Source organism: Solanum lycopersicum, chromosome 9, assembly GCF_036512215.1.
Source record: "Solanum lycopersicum chromosome 9, SLM_r2.1".
In the NCBI taxonomy this organism is placed as follows: domain Eukaryota; kingdom Viridiplantae; phylum Streptophyta; class Magnoliopsida; order Solanales; family Solanaceae; genus Solanum; species Solanum lycopersicum.
In genome coordinates, this window is record NC_090808.1 from 66,242,046 (window position 1) to 66,265,959 (window position 23,914).

At 33.1% G+C, this 23,914-nt stretch overlaps 3 protein-coding genes and 1 non-coding gene across 6 annotated transcripts; 2 read left to right on the top strand and 2 right to left on the bottom strand.

Annotated features, from left to right (window-relative positions):
• Positions 1 to 4,249: 4,249 nt before the first annotated feature.
• On the top strand, positions 4,250 to 6,048 carry LOC101264555 (CBL-interacting serine/threonine-protein kinase 7-like). The gene has a single exon (XM_004247582.5). It carries the CDS (start codon positions 4,493 to 4,495, stop codon positions 5,795 to 5,797), a length of 1,305 nt encoding a protein of 434 aa, XP_004247630.2. The 5' UTR covers positions 4,250 to 4,492; the 3' UTR covers positions 5,798 to 6,048.
• Positions 6,049 to 11,368: 5,320 nt separating this feature from the next.
• Positions 11,369 to 11,440, top strand: TRNAK-UUU (transfer RNA lysine (anticodon UUU)). Its single transcript has one exon. It is a non-coding gene; the product is annotated as a tRNA-Lys (tRNA).
• A 722-nt stretch (positions 11,441 to 12,162) lies between these two features.
• On the bottom strand, positions 12,163 to 17,712 carry LOC101258192 (pentatricopeptide repeat-containing protein At3g23020). Its single transcript, XM_004247637.5, has 3 exons — positions 14,465 to 17,712; positions 13,221 to 13,310; positions 12,163 to 12,514 (listed from the first exon to the last, which is right to left on the bottom strand). The coding sequence occupies exon 1, from the start codon at positions 17,515 to 17,517 to the stop codon at positions 14,617 to 14,619; it is 2,901 nt and encodes a 966-aa protein (XP_004247685.2). The 5' UTR covers positions 17,518 to 17,712; the 3' UTR covers positions 12,163 to 12,514; positions 13,221 to 13,310; positions 14,465 to 14,616.
• Positions 17,713 to 17,898: 186 nt separating this feature from the next.
• On the bottom strand, positions 17,899 to 23,779 carry LOC101265168 (acylamino-acid-releasing enzyme). 3 transcript variants are annotated; one of them, XM_010328406.4, is made up of 18 exons: positions 23,644 to 23,779; positions 23,002 to 23,160; positions 22,553 to 22,859; positions 22,162 to 22,383; positions 21,856 to 22,068; positions 21,635 to 21,703; positions 21,327 to 21,465; positions 20,939 to 21,090; positions 20,768 to 20,850; positions 20,408 to 20,529; positions 20,234 to 20,312; positions 19,909 to 20,086; positions 19,664 to 19,724; positions 19,437 to 19,559; positions 19,085 to 19,282; positions 18,664 to 18,732; positions 18,202 to 18,278; positions 17,899 to 18,115 (listed from the first exon to the last, which is right to left on the bottom strand). In XM_010328406.4, exons 2-18 carry the CDS (start codon positions 23,147 to 23,149, stop codon positions 18,052 to 18,054), a joined length of 2,304 nt encoding a protein of 767 aa, XP_010326708.2. In that variant the 5' UTR covers positions 23,150 to 23,160; positions 23,644 to 23,779; the 3' UTR covers positions 17,899 to 18,051. The 3 variants fall into 3 exon arrangements, with proteins under 3 accessions (XP_010326708.2, XP_004247631.2, XP_010326707.2); XM_004247583.5 differs by having other exon boundaries at positions 22,999 to 23,160; XM_010328405.4 differs by having other exon boundaries at positions 22,999 to 23,160; positions 23,581 to 23,741.
• Positions 23,780 to 23,914: the final 135 nt, after the last annotated feature.

A 23,914-nucleotide genomic window follows, 5' to 3' on the forward strand; every position in this document is an offset into this window, starting at 1 on the left:
TGGAAAGGGTAATCGAGATTGTCTAGCAAGTGGACATATTTCACAGTTACTCAAAGTAAAAGGTTTTGTCTTACTAATATCATGAAACATAGGTATCCTCTTAAGAACATTTATTGGGACATGACACATTCTTTGATGCCAAGTAAGTGTATCTACTTCTTTACTTGATGAAAAACACTTGTCACCATCAGTTTGTTTATCTTCTATCAATGAATACAAAGTGTAGAGGCCATTCTCTTCCTTACCAGTCGCCCTCACCCTCCCAGATGAGAGATCCTGTAACACACAATAGGTTGGATAAAATGTAGCACAACAATTCAAGTCTCTTGTCATTTTTGAGACTGACATGAGATTGATCTTGAAAGTTGGCACACATAAAACATTAGTAAGAATATCACCTCCTCCCAAGTTGCAATTTCCAACATGTGAAACTCTTGCTGAGTCTCCTGTGGGTAATTGTACTCGCCCTCCATTTACTTGTCCTGCATATTCTAACAATCCTCCACTCATCAAATGTCTATGATCGCCTATCATGTGGTTAGTGGCACCAGTGTCTACTATCCACTTCACATGATTACTTTCATGAGAAAATAAATGGTTTGTACCTGTCAAATTCACACTGCTATTGGCAACACCATTTCTGCCAGCACAAGCATCTGTATGACTGGATGATACAAATTGTTGTGGTAGCAGATGTGACTGATGCTGTACACAATAATGAGGATCAAATCTAGACTGGACAACATTGTGGCAACACTGAGGCATCATTTGTTGACTTGAGTGTTGCATCCTTTGAGAACCTGCAAAATTAGGATCAGCCAAACCAGTACTACTACCTGTCAAAGAACCAGCAACAGCCATATTAGCTTGTCTCTTCCCTTTATAATCAGCAGGATACCCAATGAGCTGAAAACATTTTTCCTTCATGTGTCCTGTTTTGTGACAATATTCACATTTCTTCAGTTTGTTGCATTCTCTTCTAGTATGTCCCTTCATATTACAATAATCACAGAAGATGTGTCCTCTTTTCTGTCTAGTTGTGTCATCCCCCGTCTTAGAGTACATAGCTGTGGGTGTGGGATAATCCAGCATCATCTTACTAGTTCCTGCTACAATCCTTTGACATTCATCTTGATTCACCATTGCATACACTTGATTAACATTAGGAACTTGAGGCATCATCAGAATTTGACTTCTAGCTTGGCTATAACTGTCACTTAGACCCATCAAAAATTGCAAAACCCTCTGATATTGTAAATGTTCACTAAATTCTCTAGATTTAGAACAATCACATGAAGGTGGTGGCATGATTGAATCATACTCATCCCATAAATCCTTCAACTTAGAATAATAGACAGACACAGATGAAGTACCCTGAACTAGAGTGAAGATTTCTTTGTGCAATTGAAAAGTTCTTGAGCTGTTTATTTTATCAAATCTTTCTCTCAAATCCTCCCAGATCAAGTAACTGTTTGAACAAAACAAAACACCACTCAAGAGATCTTTACTTACATTGCACATGATCCACGAAACAACAATTGCGTTACATCGATCCCACAAACGAGCCAAATCTCCAGTGAACTGACTTCGATTTACTGATCCATCAATGAAACCGAGTTTATTTCTACCTAGTAAAGCAATCTTCATAGCTCTGCTCCACAAGGTATAGTTATCAGATCCACTTAACATAATCCCAACAGACAATGAACCAGGAGCATCGGAGGGATATAGAAACAGGGGATGATGATAATCGATAGATGGTGTGATAACAGTAACATTTGTAGAAGTATTCTCTGAAGCATTTTGTGCCAGATTTCCTAAATTCTCCATGAAATCAAGCAGCAAGAAGAAAAAGAAAAAAAAATCTACGAAAGAGATGGATAAAATTGCTTGAATTCCTCACTTCATGTGGAATAAATCCTCTCGATCTGCATTGTTAATGCTCTGATACCATGTGAAGATGTTGAAGATTTGTAATCAGCAACATGTACAATGTGAGAGAGGAAGAAAATATCTTTTCATTATTGTTAAGAAGAAGGAAGAATGAGTACACTGCACATGTATTTATACACACTACTAACTGTGCTAACTAACTCTAACTAACTATCTAACAAACTTAATTAATGATTTAACTAATCAACTAATCACCCAACTAACTAAGGCACACTAACACATTTATTGAGTTCCTTTACAGTTTAACCATCTATTATAAAAAATTAAATTAAATTCATTAAATCACATTACTCATATTCAAATTTTCAATCAATATTATACATTTTTTGGAGAGTTGAAATCTTTAATTATTATTTTTTTCTTTTTTCTAATCTTGTAAAAATATTGTTGTTTAAATTTTTTCTAATTTCACAAAATAACATGTAAAATAATAATAAAATATAAAATATAAATTTATTATGCAAAAATAAAAAATAAAAATTTTAAGTGAAAAATTAATCAAACGTATTAAAACTTAATTAATAATTTATAATTGGACTTGAAAAAAATCAACCTTTGCTTCTATTTTTATTAAAAAACATAAATTTTTAGTTTCTTTGTAATAACAGAAAAAGTGCTTATACTTTCACTTAAAAATAGTATGCCAAACACCTAAATTTTTTTGAAAATAAGTGTTTTTGATTCTCAACAAGAATGCCAAACCCACTATTTATATTTTAATTATCTCATTTTTTGGGGTAGTAATTTTACTTTAATATAAATGATGAAAATAATTCAAAATTAGTTAAGACCTTAAATAAAATATAAAATAAATTAATTTTAAATTTTATATCATAATTATTATTCTTATTTCACATATTAAACGCCACTAAATCTTTAAAAAAAAAAAGAAAAAGAAAAAGTAAAAGAGTCCAAATTGCATATGTCTTTTGCGTCTTCCTAGAAGCGTTATTCATCACTTAAATATTCGCATAATTAGCTTAAAAACAAGTTTAGCAGATTTATAATGAAGACAAATTATCTTAATCACATTATACGTGAGCCACTCCTCAATATTTGAATGACAAAATTTGTCTTTATTTAAAAATTAATATATATATATATATATAAATTTATATAAAACACTTATGACGATATAAATATTTAAATGGTGGTAGATAATAATAATTGATTGATAGAAAAATAATAATTAGGAATATCAAATAACTAGTATTAACCATGCCGGTAAATAGGCGTTTATGATAATTGGCAATATTGACTAATATTTATGATGACAATAACATATATTGATAGTTGCGATAACAAATTAGGATAAATGATATATATATATATATATATATATAGTGTTGGCTTGGGTTTATGTCAGAGATATTTAGGAGCGTAAAGGTGAAAAAAATAAATTTTATTATTAATTTAAATAATTAAGAGATATTTAAAGTCTTTTTTATAATAAATGTATTACTAATATGTTAAATTTTTACAACGTATTAAAAGAGAAAAAATATCACAAGAACAAAAAAAAATGTTTTTTCATATGTAAAAGCTTTTAAGTTGGAAATTTAAATACTTGACTTTGAAATAATATGAAAATATTAGTTATTTTAGTCGTAGTTTTAAGCAACATTTTAATGACAAATTTAAACACTTGATTTATCAAACAATAATACATACTCAATTTTCTTAATTTAACCATTAAAAACGTTCATTAATGTTTATATTTTCATTCTAAAACTTCGAATCTAAAACCTTTTATTAAGGCGTAAGAACTTATCAAATTGCTTTATGGTAAATAATAAACATATAATGCAACAAGTAAAACACACATTATTAGTATACATCTCTTCTCTTACATATTAACTTTTTTATTTAAAAAAAGAATTTACATATGTCCCTCTCTTTTTAGGGTTTAAATTAGTATTTATTCATATTAAAACCTAATTAATTAGAACTTGTGCTTTGCTTTATGTACGGTTTATTCAAGTAAAATGCTTCATTTAACTTTCTATTTTATATTCAGAACTCAAACTAGAACCTTTTGATGAAACAAATAATAATTTTATATGCTATATCACATCATACTGTAATTCATATATATGTCTTGCATGTATTACAAAAATCAATCACGAATCAAATTAATAATACGAAATGCGATTAAATTTACAATCACTAATTATAACGATGATATGAAGCGTGATTAAATTTAATACTAAACAAAAGGAGACGGTCGACCTATTTGCATAATATTATAAAATTATTTAAAACGTGTTTTCTTTATAATATATGATGATTATTTTCTCTAGTTATATCTATACACTCTTAAATTAGTTGTTAATTTTTTCTTTTTTTATTTTTTAAAATACCAAATTTAACAAGAATCCAAATTTTTTAAAAAATTGACAGATTAGATACAACCAAATAATTTTCACTATAAAACTGAACCTTCACACCCATTTTCTTCTTGCCTCTGTCACTAATCTTCTGCAGCTTCCCCTCTCTTCCATCCGCCGCCGCCGCCGCCACCGTGGTTGTCGTCGTCGGAATGGATGTAAAACAACCCCAACCACCTCCATTTACCGTCAAAATCAGAAGAACCACCAGTTCCGATGGTAGTGGATCTGGATCTATCATTCTTGGAAAATACCAATTGGTTCGTCTATTGGGTCGAGGTAGCTTTGCTAAAGTGTACCTTGGCCGTTGTTTAGACGATAACACTGAAGTTGCTGTTAAAGTTATAGACAAATCCAGTACTGCCATTGATGCTTCTATGGAGCCACGGATTATCCGTGAAGTCTCCGCCATGCGCCGCCTTAATCACCACCCGAATATCCTCGAACTTTTTGAAGTTATGGCGACGAAAACTAAGATCTATTTCGTTATGGAACTAGCTCACGGCGGTGAGCTTTTCACAAAGCTTAATCGCCGTGGCCGGTTTTCTGAATCCACCGCCAGATTTTATTTCCATCAGCTTGTCTCTGCTTTACATTTCTGCCACCAAAACGGCGTTGCTCATCGTGATATCAAGCCACAAAATCTACTCCTAGACAAAGAGGGTCATCTCAAAATCTCCGATTTCGGACTCTCCGCCTTGCCGGAGCAGTTTGAGAACGGTCTTCTTCATACAGCTTGTGGTACACCGGCGTATACTGCTCCGGAGGTGGTTTACAGAAGAGGGTACGATGGTGCTAAGGCAGATGCTTGGTCATGTGGGGTTATTCTCTTTGTGTTCCTCGCCGGAAGCTTACCGTTCGATGATAGGAATTTGCCGAGCATGGTTAAATCTATACACCGACGTGAATATACGTTTCCCGATTGGGTTTCAAAATCAGCCCGGAGGATAATTAACCGGCTACTTGATCCTAATCCGAAAACGAGATACGGAATTGAAGAGCTCATGAACACTCCATGGTTTAAGAAATCATCATCGATGAAACCAGAACAAAGCACGAAGCAATTTGGTGAGGGAATTTTGGAGAAGGAAAGCAAACAAATGGAGAGTATAAATGCATTTGATTTAATTTCAATGTGTTCAGGGTTGGATTTATCGTCGATATTTGAAGAAGAATTGAACAAGAAGGAGATGAGATTTACGACAAATGTAGAAGTTAAGGTGATAGAAGAGAAGGTGATGAATGTTGGTAAAGATGCAGGATACAGAGTAGAGAAAAGAAAGAATGGTGGAATTGGGTTGGTGAAAGGGAGAAGTGTTTTGTTAGTTGAAATCTTGGAGTTGGCACAGGAGTTGTTGTTGGTGGAGTTCAAAGTTGTTAATGGAGGATCAGAATTCGAGGATCGTCAATGGGAAGAATTGAAAGCTGGATTGAAAGAAGTAGCTGTTTCATGGTAGAACAACCATTAGTGATAGAGAAGAATTGGAAGTAATAGTCATTTCATGGTATAACGATGAAGAAGGATCGATGTTGAAGCTGGTGGTGGACGGTGGACGGTGGCCGGAGGCATTGTATAGAGGAAGTAGACATGATGGATTCATGTTTCAGGATGTTTAGTTAGTAAACTAGGCTTACCATAATGCTAGTTTAGATGTTTTTTGAATTATGTAAAAATGAATATGAAAATCAGTATCTTGATTTACTTGAATAATTTTCTTTAATTGTTTTTTGTGTATATATTTGAGTTTGATTTACTAGATAGTAAAATCTTAATTAAAAATTTCAAATTTTATATTCCCGATACAAAATCGTGTTTATGAACAGGCTCGAGCTCATTTGTTAAGGAAGAGATATTATTAATAACTAGCATTTGTACTTTTATTATTAAAATAGTAAGTCAATCCTTTTTTATTAAAGGCCTAAGTATCTCCGGTCATTCAAAGTTGTCCGCATAATTTATTTAGAAAACTCAACTAATCATTGTGCCAATTGAACATTTTATTTGTTCAAAAGTCATTCTTATTATTTATGCTCCTAAGTTAATTTTAAAAAAAATAATTAACAAAAAAGAAGAAGAACAATTGTCTTCTTCTTCCCTATTTTTATCAACCCCGCCCCAACCCCCATATCCGTGCACCAGTGATTATCTTCTTCTCTCACCATTCTAATGATTTCAAAATTCTTAGCATCAGTAGTTATCTTCTTCCTCACCATTTTAATGGTATCAAAATTCTTAGCATTTTGTTTCATTTATAAATTTTTCGGAGAAATTCTTTTCCCCATTTTTCTCTACCTAAAAAATGAGATGAAGTAAAAAGTTATAATTAATAAAAAAGCTGATGAAAAAAAAAATTTATCGGGTTAAAGATGGAACTGTAAAGGGAGGGGAGGGTCGCCATTAATTGAGTTAGAGGAAATGTATGTTTTGGATTCGAGTTGAAGACAGGGAAGTGGGTATTTATGTTTTACTTCTTTTTTTTTTTCATTTTTTTTACTTTAAAATAATTTTTTATTTTTTTACTTTATAATATAGTGTTTAGATAATTTTTTGGATTAAAAAATAACACATGTCATTATTTAATTAGTCAAATTGACATGTCAGCGCGAGTGTATTTCACACATCCTCTATTTTTTGTTTATTCTCAAAAAAATGTTTAAATAGTTCAAATTCAGAATGGTTGAAGTGTTAGTACGTCTAGTTGAGGTGTCTAAATAAATAACCGGAACAAGTTTGAGTGGCCGCATATGACTTTGGCTTTTTTTAAACAATGTTCACCTTTTTCACTGATAAAATGATTTTGAAATAAGAAAGCACTAACATGTTGGTAGCTCCAATAAATGGAATTATTTTTCGAATCTTTGAAATTATGCTACATAATTAATTGATCTTTCAAAGGTTTTATATGTTTATGGTACCTTATTGTTCATTAATTTAAGTGAACACCATATAAGACAATATTTTAACTATAAATTGCATTTTTAATTATAAAAACGTTGTCCTATTTTGAATCTTCAAATTAAAGTTGATGTCTTTAACTAAAATTAATTCTATACGCTTGAGCTTTTATCATGATATATCAATTATACGTACTAATTAATGAAAATGCTAGGGTTAAAAAACTGATATGTAAAGAAAGAAAGATGAAATTTTCACCCTCTTAATTAGGACATAATTTAAAGTTGGACTAATATCGAAAAACAATGTATTACAGCCTGTTTGATATTACTTTTATTTTATGAAACACATTTTAATATAGTTTACAGTGTTTTTTTAGGAAAAATAATTTGTGTTTGAATAATTCATTTGAAAAATATTTTTTATAAATATATTGTGTTTGGTTAATCTTTTTCCTAAAAAAAAAATGTTCTTTTAGAGTCGAATTAGGATAAATGACAAAAATTTATGTACTTTTAATACTAAGATTATTTTATAGAGAGACACTAATTTTAACCATCTATTACAAAAATCAAATCAATTTTATTTTTATTAAATTACAATATTCATATTCAAATTTTCAATCAATATTATACATTTTTTGGAGAGTTGAAATCATTAATTGTTATTTTTTATCTTTTTCCTAATCTTGCAAAATATTGTTATTAATTTTTTCTAATTTCACAAAATAACATGTAAACTAATAATAAAATATAATAGATAATGTAAAATAAAAATAAAAATTTATTATATAAAAATAAAAATAAAAAATTTAAGTGAAAAATTAATCAAACATATGATATATGTTAATTAATAATTTATAATTGGACTTGAAAAATAATCAACCTTGCTTCTATTTTTTTGGTAAGAAACATAAATTTTAGTTTTTTCTTAATAACAAAAAAATTGCTTCTACTTTCATTTAAAAATAGTACGTCAAACACCTATATTTTTTTAAAAAAAAGTGTTTCTCGATTCTCAACAAGAATGTCAAACACACTGTTTATATTTTAATTATCTCATTTTTTGGAGTATTAATTTTATTTTAATATAAATGATGAAAATAATTCTAAAATTAGTTAAGACCTTAAATAAAATATAAAATTAATTAATTCTAAATTTTATGGCATGATTATTATTCTTATTCACATATTAAATATCTCTAAATCTTCCAAAAAGAAAAAGAAAAGAGTCCAAATTGCATGTCTTTTGCGTCTTCCTAGAAGCGTTATTCATCACTTAAATATTCGCATAATTAGCTTAAAAACAAGTTTAGCAGATTTATAATGAAGACAAATTATCTTAATCACATTATACGTGAGCCACTCCTCAATATTTGAATGACAAAATTTGTCTTTATTTAAAAATTAATATATATATATAATATATATATATAAATTTATATAAAACACTTATGATGATATAAATATTTAAATGACGATAGCTAATAATAATTGATTGATAGTATATAATAGTTAGTGATATCTAATAACTGGTATTAACCATGCCGGTAGATAGGCGTTTATGATAATTGGCAATATTGACTAATAATTATGATGACAATAACATATAATGATAGTTGCGGTAACAAATTAGGATAATTATTTATATATATATATAGTGGTGACTGGGGTTTATGTTAGAGAAATTTAGGAGTAGAATAATTAAGAGATATTTTAAGTCTTTTTTACAATAAATGTATTACTAATATGTCAATTTTTTACAACTTATTAAAAGAGAAAAAATATCACAAGAACAAAAAAAATGTTTTTTCATATGTAAAAGCTTTTAAGTGGGAAATTTAAGTACTTGACTTTGAAATAATATGAAAATATTAGTTATTTTAGTCGTAGTTTTAAGCAACATTTTAATGACAAATTCAAATACTTGATTTATCAAAAAATCACACTCAATTTTCTTAATTTAACCATTAAAAACGTTATTTTTTCATTCTAAAAGTTTGAATCTAAAACCTTTTATTAAGGCGTAAGAACTTATCAAATTGTTTTATGGTAAGTAATAAACATAAGTATAATGCAACAAGTAAAACACACATTATTAGTATACATCTCTTCTCTTACATATTAACTTTTTTATTTAAAAGAAGAATTCACATATGTCCCTCTCTTTCTAGGGTTTAAATTAGTATTTATTCATATTAAAACCTAATTAATTAGAACCTGTGCTTCGCTTCACGTAGGGTTTATTCAAGTAAAATGCTTCATATTAACTTTCTATTTTTTATTCAGAACTCAAACTAAAACCTTTTGAATAAACAAACAATAATTTTATATGCTATACCACATCATGCTGTAATTCATATATATGTCTTGAATGTATTACAAAAATCAATCACGAAACAAATTAATAATACGAAGCACGATTAAATTTAGAATCACTAATTATAACGATGATATGAAGCTATTTTAGTTGTTGTTAGTGTTTTTTGAATTATGTAAAAATGGATATGAAAATCAGTTTCTTGATTTAGTTGAACAATTTTCTTTAATTGTTTACTTTTTTATGTGTATATTTGAGCTTGATTTACATGTAGATAGTATAGTTAAAATTCGTCCTTGATTCAAAGTCTCAAATTTTGTGTTCCTGATACGAATCGTCTTTATGGGCGGGCTCGAGCTCATTTGTTAGGGAGCACTGGGTAGTCACGTTTCAGCGTAACGCACATAGACAACACAAAATGATAAAACATGTCTTTCCTTCCTGCTCATCGCACACACAGATTAACATCTAATTTTGATCCTTCACAATTTAATTCAGACATAAAGCTCGAACTCAAATAATACATATGGAGGTAGAAGTTAGTTCCGAAGGGACGATTCACGATTTAAATAAAATATGATGAACTCGAATTCAAAGTCTATATTACTCAACTTGTTCTTATTTTTGTTACTTCTAAAACTTTAACATATGTTTCGAGACCTTGTTGTTTCATTTTTATTTATTTTTTACTAATAATATAATGTTGGTGAAGATGGTGGTCGAGTTAACAAATGCAAAGACTCAAATTTCAAGTCATAAAGATTCTTATGATTTTTTTCATTAGATTTTTTCTAAAGTTTCGATGATTATCATATTACTCAGCTTTTTATTATTCCGAGAACCTTTATAGATATTTTCATGTATTCCATTAATAATTAGCTCAATTGAGTAATTTTGATTCTTCTTGTGGGATTTGTGCCTTTTTAATATGCTGTAAATAAAGATATTCAATAAATAAAGATATTCCAAAATTTTAAAGAATTGTGTCCATTTTCACTAAAGAGAAGAATTTAAGATATAAGTTAAGTCGATTTGATTTTTAGGTTTTTAACATCACAGGTTAGATGAATAAATAATAATAGTTGTGAAGTAGCGAGTTACATGAAAGATTAGGTTTTCCTTTTCTGATTTTTCATTTGATGTTCAATATCTGTACTAGAACTCGATAATTTTAAATTTGTGCCACATAGGGCTCCATTCAAGAGAAAACGCTTTCTACTAAAATTTTTCTTTTTCATATTTAAAATCTAAACTCGAAACATCTGATTAAGAGAAGAACCGTAGAATTGATGATAGACATCACAAACATTAAAAAAAATCTTTAGTCAAGAATCTAATATGTGATTGGCTGCAGAATATTGAAAATAGTAAAACAATTAAAAAAAAAAACGTAGGTGACCAGCTCACTACACAACAATTAGTACTAGCTACTACTAGTTGATGCTGTTATTTCAATGACATAATGTTGCTGCACAAATTCATATTAATACTCTCTCCGTTTCGAGCAGAATGATTTAGTTTGATTTGTAATGGAGTTTGAAAAAAAAGAAGTTTTAAATTAAGATTATGTCAAATGTATTAAAATACTCTTTAATCTTGTGGTCTTAAACATGCCACGTGGAAAGTTAAAGTTAAAGTGTTACAAAAAGAAAGAATCATTCTTTTTGAAACAATCTAAAAAGAAAATAGGGTCATTCTTTTTTAAACGGAAGGAGTAAGATTTTATATATGAAATTTATATTTTCAATAATTTAGGTATAAATTTTAAAAAAAAACTAAGATTTAAATATGTTCTTTAATTACCAAACAACAAGCCGTCTTAGCTCAGTGGTAGAGCGCGTGGCTTTTAACCACGTGGTCGTGGGTTCGATCCCCACAGACGGCGAAAATCATTTTTATTCCTTTATTTTATTTTTATAGTAAATCATTTTATAATTAATATTAAAAGTTATTTTTAGTATCGTAGGGGCAATCCGGTGGACAAATAATCTTGCATTAATAATTGATTTTAGGTGGAAATAGTCTTGCATTAATGATTGACAATTTTTCCCTTTATTTTAATTGCACTAAACTCTGAACTTATAAATTTACCTAGTCATATATAAAAAAATCATAGTAAAGCATTTTACAATAATATTAATAGTTATTTGTAGTATCTTAGGGGCAATCCGATGGACAAATAATCTTTGCATTAATAGTTGATTTTAGGTGGACAAATAGTCTACATTAATGATTGATTATTTTTCCTTTATTTTAATTGCACTAAACAGTGAACTCATAAATTTACCTAGTCATATATAAAAAAATCATAGTAAAAGCATTTTACAATTAATATTAAAAGTTATTTTTAATATCGCAGGGGCAATTCGGTGGACAAATAATCTTGCACTGATTTTAAGTGGCAAATAGCCTTGCATTAATGGTTGATTTCATGGCTCGAACTTTGAACTATACGCCACACAATAACTTTTACTCGAAGACTCATTTTAACTCTACTTAACCCTCTGAATGTAATAGTGTTAAATAAGAAAGAATATCAGATTAAATGTTTAGAAAGTTAATTCGATAGAAATATAATACATATAAATTTTATATAAATAAAGTGAATTTGAATACTCAAAAAAATTAGAACATATGAACTCTCAAGTTTCAAAGTCTTACAATAACGTTGCAGGCGTAGTTAAACTTAACATTGATCGAATTCAAATTTTGAAAGGACCTAAAAAACAAACAAAGCACTTATCCTTGAATGACAGAGACATGTTTTCAAGTGCTATATAGAGAATTACAAGCATTATAGTATATCGTAGTATGCTCATGATAAGCCGAGGGTCTATCAAAAATAATCTCTCTACCTCACCTCTGAACCGATCAATTTGAGCCAGTTATGACCATTTTCTTGGAAAAACAGGCACCTTAACTTCTACTCGTTTCTCCTTCAATGCTCGTGCATAACTGCCTACATATGAAAGAATAAAACATATATTTGAGATGAGATGTTCGTAACAAACAATATTGAACCAGGCATGGCCGAACAACTTGATGGGTTTCAGATGTCCCCCGCCATGTAAACTAAACGAAAATGAATCAACAACAACAACATACACAAGTGGGGTCTGGAAAGGGTGTGTACGCAGCCTTACCCCTTGCCTTATAAAGGTAGAGAGGTTGTTTCTAACAGACCCTCGGCTCAAGTAATTAGGAAAATGAATCATCGAACAAAATATCTATTTGTAAATCCATAGTGAATTGTGGAAGAACATTCAGTTGGAACTATTTATGAAGCTCTCTTTACTGGAATTGATTCCTTCACACAAGGGGCTCGAGGAAATTGGGACACGTTTTCTGTTTTATCAGTTACAACTGAAGGATAAGTATAATCTATAAATCAGTGAATCAAAGATGTATACACTATATTTTAGTTGCAAGTGAAGGATAATGCAATGTGTTTTCATCTGGACACAAGTGCATAAGGTTATAGCAAGAAGTTGATCTCCCCAACATATAAGCTATGAGCGTCATAGATGGATATGAATATTAGAAATGTTATTCTCACAAGTAAACACTGAGCAGAACAGTCTGGATGATACAAATAATGGTAAACAAACAAAGAACCTTTTTAGAGCATCAATATACGGGATTCTAAAAAAAAAAAGAGCACTTACTTATGAGACGTGAAATATCTAGCCGAACTCCATGAGGCCTCTGCAGATGACTCTACTTGATAGCAGGAACATCAGCGGGACAGCTACAGACTTTGAAACAGATAAAAACCAGAATAGTCAAATTCGATTGATCAGAATAAGCAAGCAAATGAATAATACAAAATAAACACTTCATGCAAAACAGATACGAGTCTACAGCAAAATTAAGTCTTCCCAGCAATAACATTATTGCCATCTAGTGCAAGCAAGCTATAAGAAAAGCTAGAGTTCCCAGCATTAATGCGTGACGACGCCTTTCCACTATTAAAGTAACAAGCAATCATTAGTCCAGAGGAAGTTCAAAGAAATTCATATCATAATATCAGTCATATTATCATTAGAAATACCTCAACACATTCACTAAATGTATTACTTCAGTGCTTCCCCAGACAGACGATAAAATCACGGTGTATCCATCACAAAGCCAAGGTTTACTTAGAAGATTAAAACAGTTAAAGGCCAGGGAAGATCCTTCAGGGCACATCACAACAGGAACCTGTTGTTACTTAGTTACATAGGTGTTGCACCAACAGTTAGACATGAAATGAGCAAAAGTAACAATGAATAACGAATACTAATCAGTATACAGGGTATTTTTCAATTATTAATATTTAATAAGACTATTTAAATGAAAGTAACAATGAGATATTATTGATAGCCCCCAGTTTCAACAGGAAAGATGCACTGAGGGACCAATAACTGAATACAGTGAAGGGTGAATAAAATATATTTATTTCAACTAAAGATTCAACCAGGTAATCAGCTGCTGCAAACAAAGATAAATGAACTGCAGAAAAAGATTCTTGGACCAATTGGAATCAGTCATACAGCACAGAAAATCAGTAGGCCAGCATATAACAAAATACTACAAGCTGTACAACATGTGTATGAGCTTCTTGTTGAATAGAGGAGAACCCCCCTAGGCATCCCCAACTGACGAGTTGACAAACCATTAACTCAGCGTTTTTATAAACCGAGGCTGCTGTTACCTAGAAGCTTGTGGAGTACATGAAGATGCTATTTCAGAGAGCATTTATAATGTAGTTTTATAGTCAACAACAGAATTTGAGACTGAAGGATACTACTAGAGATAGTGCTAAATAAATAATGCCTAGATCTGGCAAAGGTTCAATACATATTTGTATTTACAACAAAAAAATTGTGAAAAATACATGAGAGGCTTGAGCCACTTAAGTAGAATCTACCTGTGTCAATAGAGTATGAAGCAGCTTCTCTTTGAGAGAGTGCTCGTATAAAGTTTAATCTCTGTAGACCCAGCCCCATGGTGCAATCTCCTATCCTTTTTTTAAACGGTACATATAATCATCTCCTATCGTAAAACCATAATTAAAAAGAACTAGGCATCTTTACTATCAGGAGAGTCAGTATCAAGCACACCGATAACGGAAGATAGGGCTGAAGTCCACTCTTGCACGCCACTCTGAGGATCCTTTTTCCTCATAGATTCCAGCTTATTAATAGCCTCCTTTGGAACACCGCATTTAAGAAGAACAATTCCGAGTGATTTGAATGTTGAATCATCAGGTTGGATGGCAGAAGAAAGCATTTCCTTGTAAGTAGCCAAAGCTTCTTTATACCTCCCATCAGTTGCACACAATCCAAGCACATTGTTGTAACTCAACAAGTCAGTCAGAAGTCCTAGTTCTTTCATTTTCCGGGCATTTTGAATGGCTTCCTTAAACATTCCATTTCTCCTGTACATGCAAAGCATCATTGCATAAGAAAATTCATTTGCATTTCCCTTTTTCTTCAGGTGTTCAAAAATCTCTTCTGCTTGTTTAACCATAGAGCGCTCGCTGTACAAGTCAATCATGCAATTTGAAGAATATACATCAAGCCCTGCCTCGAACGACTGAAGCATTTTATACGTTTCTTGTGCTTCTCTCAAATACCCAACCTTGGTGTATAGCTTAATTAAGGAAGTGTATATAACAGCATTTGCCTCTAAACCAGAGTTTCTCATTTCAACCAAGTATTTTGTAGCGTCTTTAACACTTCCCATGTCAGCAAAGGCATTTATCAGTACACCATAAAGAACAACATCAGGTTTGATGCCAAACACAATCATTTCATCGAATAAGCTTACTGCCATTTCCAGCTGACCTACTTTAACAAAGCTAGATATCACAGCACAATAAGGGATACAATCATTAACTAATCCCGCCTCCTGCATTTCCCTCACATAAGATGCTGCTTTCAGAGGCAGATCTGCACCAGCTAGCATTTGGATGAGTGAACTGTAACTGCATTTATCAGGAGATAAGCCATGCTTCTCCATGCTATCAAACAAGTAGCACGCCTCGTTGTATTTTTTGCTGATTCCATACGCTTTGATCATTACATTGAACTCAAGAACAGTTAGCCTTTTTCCCTCACTACAACAGTTAAAAGCTCTCTCAGCTTCCGAAATATGGCCACGTTCACCGAAGGCATCAATGTTCGCAGAATAACATTCAGAAGACATTTTTCCTCCAAAATGAAACCTCTGGAACCAGGACCATGACATTTCTACCATCCCAGCTTCTAGATACATCCTAGTCAAAGCTGACTGAGTGAATTCGTCAATCTGCAGATCTTTCTTATCCATCTCCAAAATGAGCTTCTCTGCTTCACTAACCATATTCCTTATGGAAAATGCATACAAAAGAGTGCGATAGGTCACGGCATCTGGCTCTAGAGAAGCATCTTTCATAATTTTAAAGTAGGTGGCAGCCATTTCTATGTTGTCATGCTTGGCGTGTAGGGAAATAAGAATGTTGTATGTTCTTGTATCAGGATGACACTGAAGCCCCTCCATCTTCCTCATCAAGGAAGCAACTTCTTCCATTCGGCCATTATTACCACACATGTGAATCATTGTATTGAAAGTAACTGTTGTTGGTAGGATCCCTTCCCTCAGCATCTGGTGAAAAGTCTCGTATGCTTCTTTCACTTGTCCTGCCTTTCCATAAGTGTCAATTAAATTGTTATAGGTATGCGAGCTCAAACAAACACTTGAACCAGAAGAACCATTGACCCTAATACCACTTCTTGGTCCACCATTTACACGTTCCTCCACTTGGAATTTGCATAAAGACCACTTTTTCAAAAACTCTTCCGCTTTCTTAAACTCCCCCGCCATTTTATACATCTGAACAACAATTCCCATTGTCACCTCATCTGGTACCATACCTCTTTCATTCATCAACTTCAACCATTCCATTGCCTGCTCCCTACGCCCACCCTTGCTGTAGACATCAATCAGAGTCCCATAAGTTGAATTTATAGGCTCAACTCTCCTTTTCCTCATTTCGTCCCACAGTCTCTCAATCTCATCCCACCTCTGTGATTTCCCAAGAATCCTAAGTACAATATTATAATGTATAACATTCAATTCATGGCATCCTCTTCTCTTAAACCACTCAAAAATCTCCATTGCTCGTTGCCACTGCACCTGCTCCTTCAATATAATAGTCCTTTCTTTTTTAGTCAAACTCTTTTCCCATGGCTTCAATGCCTCATCCAAATTACTAACTGTCTCCAAAGCTTCCAGCATAACAGGAATACATCCTCCATATCTGGCCCATTTTTTCGAACCCTTAGTCTGTACTTTCTCTACCACATTCCCCAAGCTTAATTGACCACCAACTTTTTTCTTATTTTCAGTTCTATCAACAGGTTTCCTAGAAACACCATTTTGGATCTCCTTCACGCCATTACACCATTTTGTCGAACAGTTGGGCTGCACCATATTTACCAAGCTCAATTTCCCATCAATTTTCTCCTCACTCTCAGTTCTATCAACTGGTTTTGTCAAGAAATCATTTTGGGTCTTTAAAACACCATTTTGGGTCTCCTTCACTTCATTGCGCCATTTTTTCGAACACTTGGTCTGCACCCCATTACTCGAACTCCACTGACCATCAATTTTCTCCTCACACTCAGTTCTATCAACTGGTTTACTCAAGAAACCATTTTGGGTCTTCAAATCACCATTTTTCCAAACACGGGTATGCGAGCTTTTCCCAATTTGATAATCCAACTTCTCTTTTACATCATTACCATACCCAACACCCGGCCTGAATTTGACCCCAAGATTCTTGCTTTTCTCAATTCTTCCATTTGGGTCATTCAATTTGTTCTGGTCCTTATATTTCTTGGTGGGTGGAATTGAAATTCCAATACTGGGAGTGGGTTTAGTTGAGTTCAGTATATAGAAACAATTACTGGTGTCAACATACTGAAACTTCACATACATTTTTCTCAATCTTTCAGGTTAAGATATGAAGGAAGAAAAAGCATTAGGAGCTGCAGAAGAAAATGGTGGAAAAGAAAGAAAATGTGAAGAAGACGAATAGGAATGGGTTAAATATTTATCACAAGCAGTAGTAAGCCATTTTAGCTGATTTTTAACAAGGAGGTCATGGGTTCGATCCATATAGACGGCTGATTTTAATTTGTTTTGGTACGAGTGTGTTTGACTAAGCTTATAAACTCGTTAAAAACACTTCTCCATTTAACTATTTATTAAAAAAATGTTTTCTTTCCGAATAAAAAGATAATTATTCACTTCTTTTATGTCTTTGACATACTGAATTTCTGTTATTTTTGATGTTACACTTGGAAGTTGCACTTGATGCATTTGTAAAGAGTCCGAGTAATATAGTATTCAAGTGCTTCTTAGATTATTACAAGCATTTTCTCAGTTCTGTAGTCTGATCATTGATCAATTTGAGTCAACACATTTCCTTGGGAGACCAGTTTTCAAATTAACCATGAAGTATCTGGCAATCTATGAGCAATGCTTCTTAAACCACAGTCCAATGTTAAGAAAGCTTTCAAAGTCTGTTCGCGGTCTGTCAAAAGAGTATATGCGTTAATGATCTCCTCGGGTGGGGTGGGGGGAACGTAGTTCTTGAATTAGGGGAAGGAACACAATTACCTGTCGAGTTCATGTATGTCATCAGGAAACCTCATCACCTTTACTTCTACGCCTTTTTCCTTCAATGCTCTTGCATACTACACAGATACAGAAGAACAAAGAAATGTTTACGAGATGAAATGATTATATCAAACAATGAATTAGGCAAGACATAGTAAGGTTCCTCTAGCAGAACGAAAAAAAGAGCTAGAGAGCACTGTAGGAAGTGTTCATACAGGTAGGAATATTTAACTGCATCAAATGAGCTGAATGAGTAGTTCTTTGAGAGTCTCAATCATAGGAGAATGCATCATTCATCATAGACTCGGATAAATTTGGAATGGGAAACTCAAGCGATAGAGAATAATAAGCAGTGACACGTTTAAGTGCAACTACGGAAGCAATTGAATTTGTGGTGTATACTCAGTTTTCCATTGTTTAGTTTAATCTTAAGACCCCCCAAAAGAAAAGAGAAGTACATACCTGTAATCCATCAGTAATGGGCACGCGAAGGTCCTTAGCACCTAAAAGCATGAGTGTGGGAGTTTTGACCTGCAGGATAACCTCTATGTGAATATAGACGTATCAATAAAACAATGACGGAGCTACGGGAGACCTAGCTAAACAGTGTAATTTTCCGATGAGACACCCCTTAACACAAGGCGATTCCGCCACTGGCACCAGCAAATCATATATCTAAAAGGAATTAACTGTGTTTTTCTTTTTTTCCCTTCCATTCCCAGCTCCATTTTGTTTGACTGTCAATGATTAATAGAAGGAACCATATGAAAAATGATATACTATAATCTACACATTTTTCAGTTTGCCAAGTTCTACGCGCCTGTGGAATATAATCTAGTAGCCTTATTCAACGATAACAACAACACAAACGGATGAATCAAACCTTTGATACATGTGAAATTGGAGACTTGTTGTAGAATAGAGCAAGGTGTTCAGCTGAAGGTGCTGCTGTAAAGCTTGATTTTGCTTCACTTCCAAATGCCTCAAAATAACACCAATCAGGTATATCAGTAGTACCAACCATTAGAGCAAAGTTGCAGACTGGGTTCCTAGCAGCTGCAGCAGCAAACTTGTCTGGTGCCTGCATGGGTGCATTTGTAAGAACAGAATAAGTTTAACTTTTACAATCACCTTATAGACGAATTATCAGAACGGATGGTCTAATGGCCCATACACAAACATTTACTAGATATGGCTTTAGGTGTAGGAAACAGGTTGTTTGTGAACTACCCAACCTGGCCTATCAAGTGTGTTGTCAAAAATCCACCATGAGAAATGCCAACAGCAGCAATTTTGGACTGATCTGCTAGTCCCATACCAATGACATGGTCTATTGCAGCAAGTACATCATTAACGTCCTGTGGATATGAAACAATGAAAAGGAATTTAAAACTAATATCCTCATTTCAGATAAATATGAATCGAAATCGATTGCCATAAAGAAGGTTGGACAAAAAAGCACCTGTGAACCCACCCTCCCTGGAAGAGATTGCACTGCTTCTTCACCAAATCCCAAGGAACCTCTGGGAAGACGTCAATTAGATATTCGTGTTGTAATACAATCAAAGATAATGCTTTACTTATGAGTTTATCTTAATGAGAGATTAAAACTGGTTAACTATGTGCAACAGCATCTTCTAGTTCAGCACAAGTTATAGTACAGATAAGCAGATGCCAAAAGGTGCTTATGGTACTCTTTTAACTTACCTATAACTTACAATAAGCAAGCTAAATCCAAGTGAGCAAAGAAAAGCTGAAGACTTTGAGAAGCTTGACAATGACACACAGTGAGGACCCCCATGAAGGACTACAATCATCGGGTCACATGCATCATGCTTCTTCGATTTGGAGGATGCAAAAATAGCTTCATAAGGTTTGCTTGCACCTACCATTAATCAGATTTATGCACTAAATTAGGAGCAGAGAGAAACAAAAAGGTGAGTTGAAAATAACTATTACATCTGTTGATTCATCTTTAGTTTCACAGGACCAGGATACGATTTTTATTCTGATAAATACTATGCAAGTGTACCTTTTGTGAGATTCTCCGACGCGTCTCTGACAGGAATCGACATTATAGAAAACTCCTTAAATGACAGAAAATGCCTCACCTTTGAAGAATCACAGAAAAATGTAAGGACTGGCTAGACTTTATTCGTTATAGCCCAAGCCAAAAGGATTTAAACAATATGGACATTATATTCACCTTTTCAGAGCATTTGGTTACGGGGCTTGAGATATCTAGCCAATTCCATTTGGTGTTATCGGAGGCATTTTTGACAAGATGACCATACTTGATTTCAGGAACATCGATTGGACTGCTACATACTTCAAAGTAATAAACAGCACCATAAAACTCTTATCGATTTTTCATTCCGCAATACATTTTCACGCATATCAGACAGAAGATTTCAGGTGTTAACCTGTACTCTTTTTTTTTGACAAGTTAAAAAGTTGGCTTAAATAGAGCAACATGGTCAGTAACGATACGTATAATCGACCTGAACTTGCTTGAGATTGAGGCATAGTTGTTGTTGTAAGTTAAAAGGACAACATTGACTCTTACCTGCAAGGATATTGTCACCATCCAGCGTAAGGACATCCCATGAAAACTCTGATGTGCATGGGCTGATTCGCGATACATCTCCACTGAAAGTAAATGAGCATGTGATTGAACACAGACAGAGATACATAACGTTTTGAGTACAACGGAGATAGAATGGCTTCCTTGCTTTACCTCAAGATATCCACGGTTAGTACAACTAGGGTGCTGCCCCAGGCAGATGATAAAATCATAGTGCATCCATCAGAAAGCCACGGGTTACTAAGAATATTTGAACAGTATAACCCAGGGAAGCTTCCATCTTCAGCACACATCACTACGGGAACCTACAGTGGTCATTGAACCTACTAATATAACCAGCAGGACCAAGTGAAACAACAAATTCAAGGATAATTCGGAGAAATGGAAAAGCAACAAACAACAAATTCATAGTCCATTCTTGCGAAACTTCATTACTTAACTCAAAAGTACTGATATAACAAAAATAAGAGTTGTAAGTGCTAAGTCTTTCACAAGGTTCAACCACTCATATAAGTTTGTGAGCAAAGCAGGAAAATAATACCACATCAACAATTTTGTTACGCGGATGTGGCTCTGCATCAATGGACCAATCAATTCTATGAAGTGAATCTGTTGCATTATGTGCTCCAGAATCTACAGCACTTTTTGAAGATAAAAACACCAGGAATTTTCCATCAGGGCTGAGAATTGAGAAAAATAAGAATGGGTTAATAGATTTTCTGTTATAGTCTGAAAAAAGTTGTTTACACTTAAAATCACCAATTTACAAGATATTTTCCACTAAATTGATAGAACAATGTAAACGTTAAAACGGTTGTTCAGATCCATAATTCTAACAAGCAGACATACCTAAAACGAGGGAAGAATGCACTACTTATGCTTTCTGTCAGGACAACTGCTGATAGTTTCGTATCTGTTCTGATAAGAGAAGTATCAAATAACAAGACTATCAAAGGAACATATCAATAAATACTTAATCGGTTCAGCGGAAACAGAAATGAATGGTATAATGTAAGCATGCTGTCAATATCTTTGAAAAAGGAAAGGCTTCTTCAGAGCAAGCAACTTACCTAGATTGACATGGTTCATATCTGAAACAAGGAGCTCTAACAACATACAAAGAGCAAGGTCTATTAGTGCAGTATTTGATACCAAACTTCCTGTTGCCCGATGGCCATCCAACAAAAACTAGACATTGTAATGAGTCTTTTGCTGATGGAGCCCAAATAACTTGCCCAACACTCAGTGACTTTTCTATGCCATCTACAGCGCGTACCTCTCCACTGCACAACGTCCATTTAACAGTTACCACGTCAAATTTACATGATAATAATTTTCCAGAACTACTTAAGCAAGACATTAGTGACAAAATTAACCTGTTAATGCTGAGGACAAAAGGCTTAGGTAGCCTTTTCCCATCGTATGCTTCGCCCCAACCCTCTTCCCAATCTCCTTGTCCTTTCCAGCTATTACTGTCTTTATATGGACAATTCCCTTTCTCGTAGCCATAATATGTAAATGTTGGTTTTGCAAAAACAGGATCTTCAGCAATATAAGCAATCAAAGTTTCATCGGAATTCCAGGAAATCCCCTCGAACCTGAGACCAGGCAACCGATAGATATAACAACTAACAACTCTTAATAATGTTACTAAATTGTAGCATTAAACTGGTTGTAGGATGTAGCAAGAAGTAACAAGTATCCACAATGAAAAGAGAACATGGTAAGAAAATGCAAGTAGTGTTTTTGGATAGTAAATTAATTTACCATCCATCAGAATATACAGATCCATGGATAGATGAAGGAACATGAAACTCCCTTTCCACCTGAGATGAACTCCAAATCTCGAAGCATGTAGGAGAATCTTTTTCAGCATTTCGAACAATGAGAAGCTTTGAACCTGATGGAGAGGGAACCATCAAAGATGTTGTCCCCATCTCAATAGGGAAAGCATCCCAACGAAACTGCACGGAATCATCTCTTTCTTTGGAAATGTGACTAAATGATACATATCTCCTCTTCTTGTTCTCCAGGATATTAGGTTGACTGATTGAGAACATAACCTGTGAGGCTCCTGGACGCCACAAAACAACCAAAAGAACACCACAATTCATCTTTTGTTTCTCATAGATCATGATATACATAAGAAATAAAAGTTTTACAGGAATGAACCGGTACGACAAAATATCTAGACAGAGTTGAAGTAGCAATACCACTGTTAGATTTCAAAGTCCATGCCTTCTCAATTGTGTGGATTTCAGTAAACTCTTTGAGTAATGTAGACTGAGAAAAGTACTCTTCCTCTGAATTTGCATCTAAACCAACAGGAGTATCTTTAAAAGGGCTTGCTCCAGAATTTTCCATTTGCAAGCAAACTGAAAAAGTTTTCAGTTTCAATCAGGCAGAATCACTTGGAAGATTACATGACATCTAGGTGCATTGTTATATATCTTATAGTTTAAAACCACAAGATTCGACAATCTTCTTAACTATCTTAAATTCTGTATCAAGTCAAAATCAGAAAAATAAATTGAAACGGAGGGAGTAACAACTGAACAGATAAAAACAAAAACACAATCTGATCACTTCTCTCTTCAATCTTGATTCCCACTATAATTAAACAAAGAAAAGGAATCAAATTCCTTCAACCTTCCTTCTTTGATACATTCTTGTTGTTAATTGTAATAATTTTAGGATTTCTCAGTTCATTCTGAACATAAAAATCAAACCTTGGCTAACAGAAACTATAGAAAGAGCATTTAAACATGGTGTAGAAAAAACTCACTGATAATTACATACAGTACACAATTCAGTAGATTTGATATTCACACTTGCACATTCAGATCAAGAAAACTTACATAGAGATAGGAAAATGGAGAATTGTAATGAAAATGGATGGAAGAAGAAGAAGCAGCAGAAGTGATCACTTTTGTCAGTTTATGTTCCACTTGCCAACAGCATCTAATAACTAAATTTTCTTTATTCATTCCGCCCAATGTTTATTAGTTGGTTTTGTTAGGGGAGGGGACATTATCGTATAAGTTTGTATTTTCGTATCATAATATAACATAAGTTATGTTGTAAAAAACATAATTTAGTTCTTATAAAACTAATATCGATATAGGCATA

What these genes read in the sequence shown, in the direction of transcription:
- LOC101264555 (XM_004247582.5), top strand. Translation starts at nt 4,493, where the DNA reads ATGGATGTAAAACAACCCCAACCACCTCCATTTACCGTCAAAATCAGA.
- LOC101258192 (XM_004247637.5), bottom strand. Translation starts at nt 17,517, where the DNA reads ATGTATGTGAAGTTTCAGTATGTTGACACCAGTAATTGTTTCTATATA.
- LOC101265168 (XM_004247583.5), bottom strand. Translation starts at nt 23,149, where the DNA reads ATGGAAAATTCTGGAGCAAGCCCTTTTAAAGATACTCCTGTTGGTTTA. An exon ending in TATGAACCATGTCAATCTAG is followed by an intron (nt 21,704 to 21,855) that starts GTAAGTTGCTTG and finishes TTCTCTTATCAG; the next exon opens with AACAGATACGAAACTATCAG. An exon ending in CTAACCGTGGATATCTTGAG is followed by an intron (nt 20,851 to 20,938) that starts GTAAAGCAAGGA and finishes ATTTACTTTCAG; the next exon opens with TGGAGATGTATCGCGAATCA.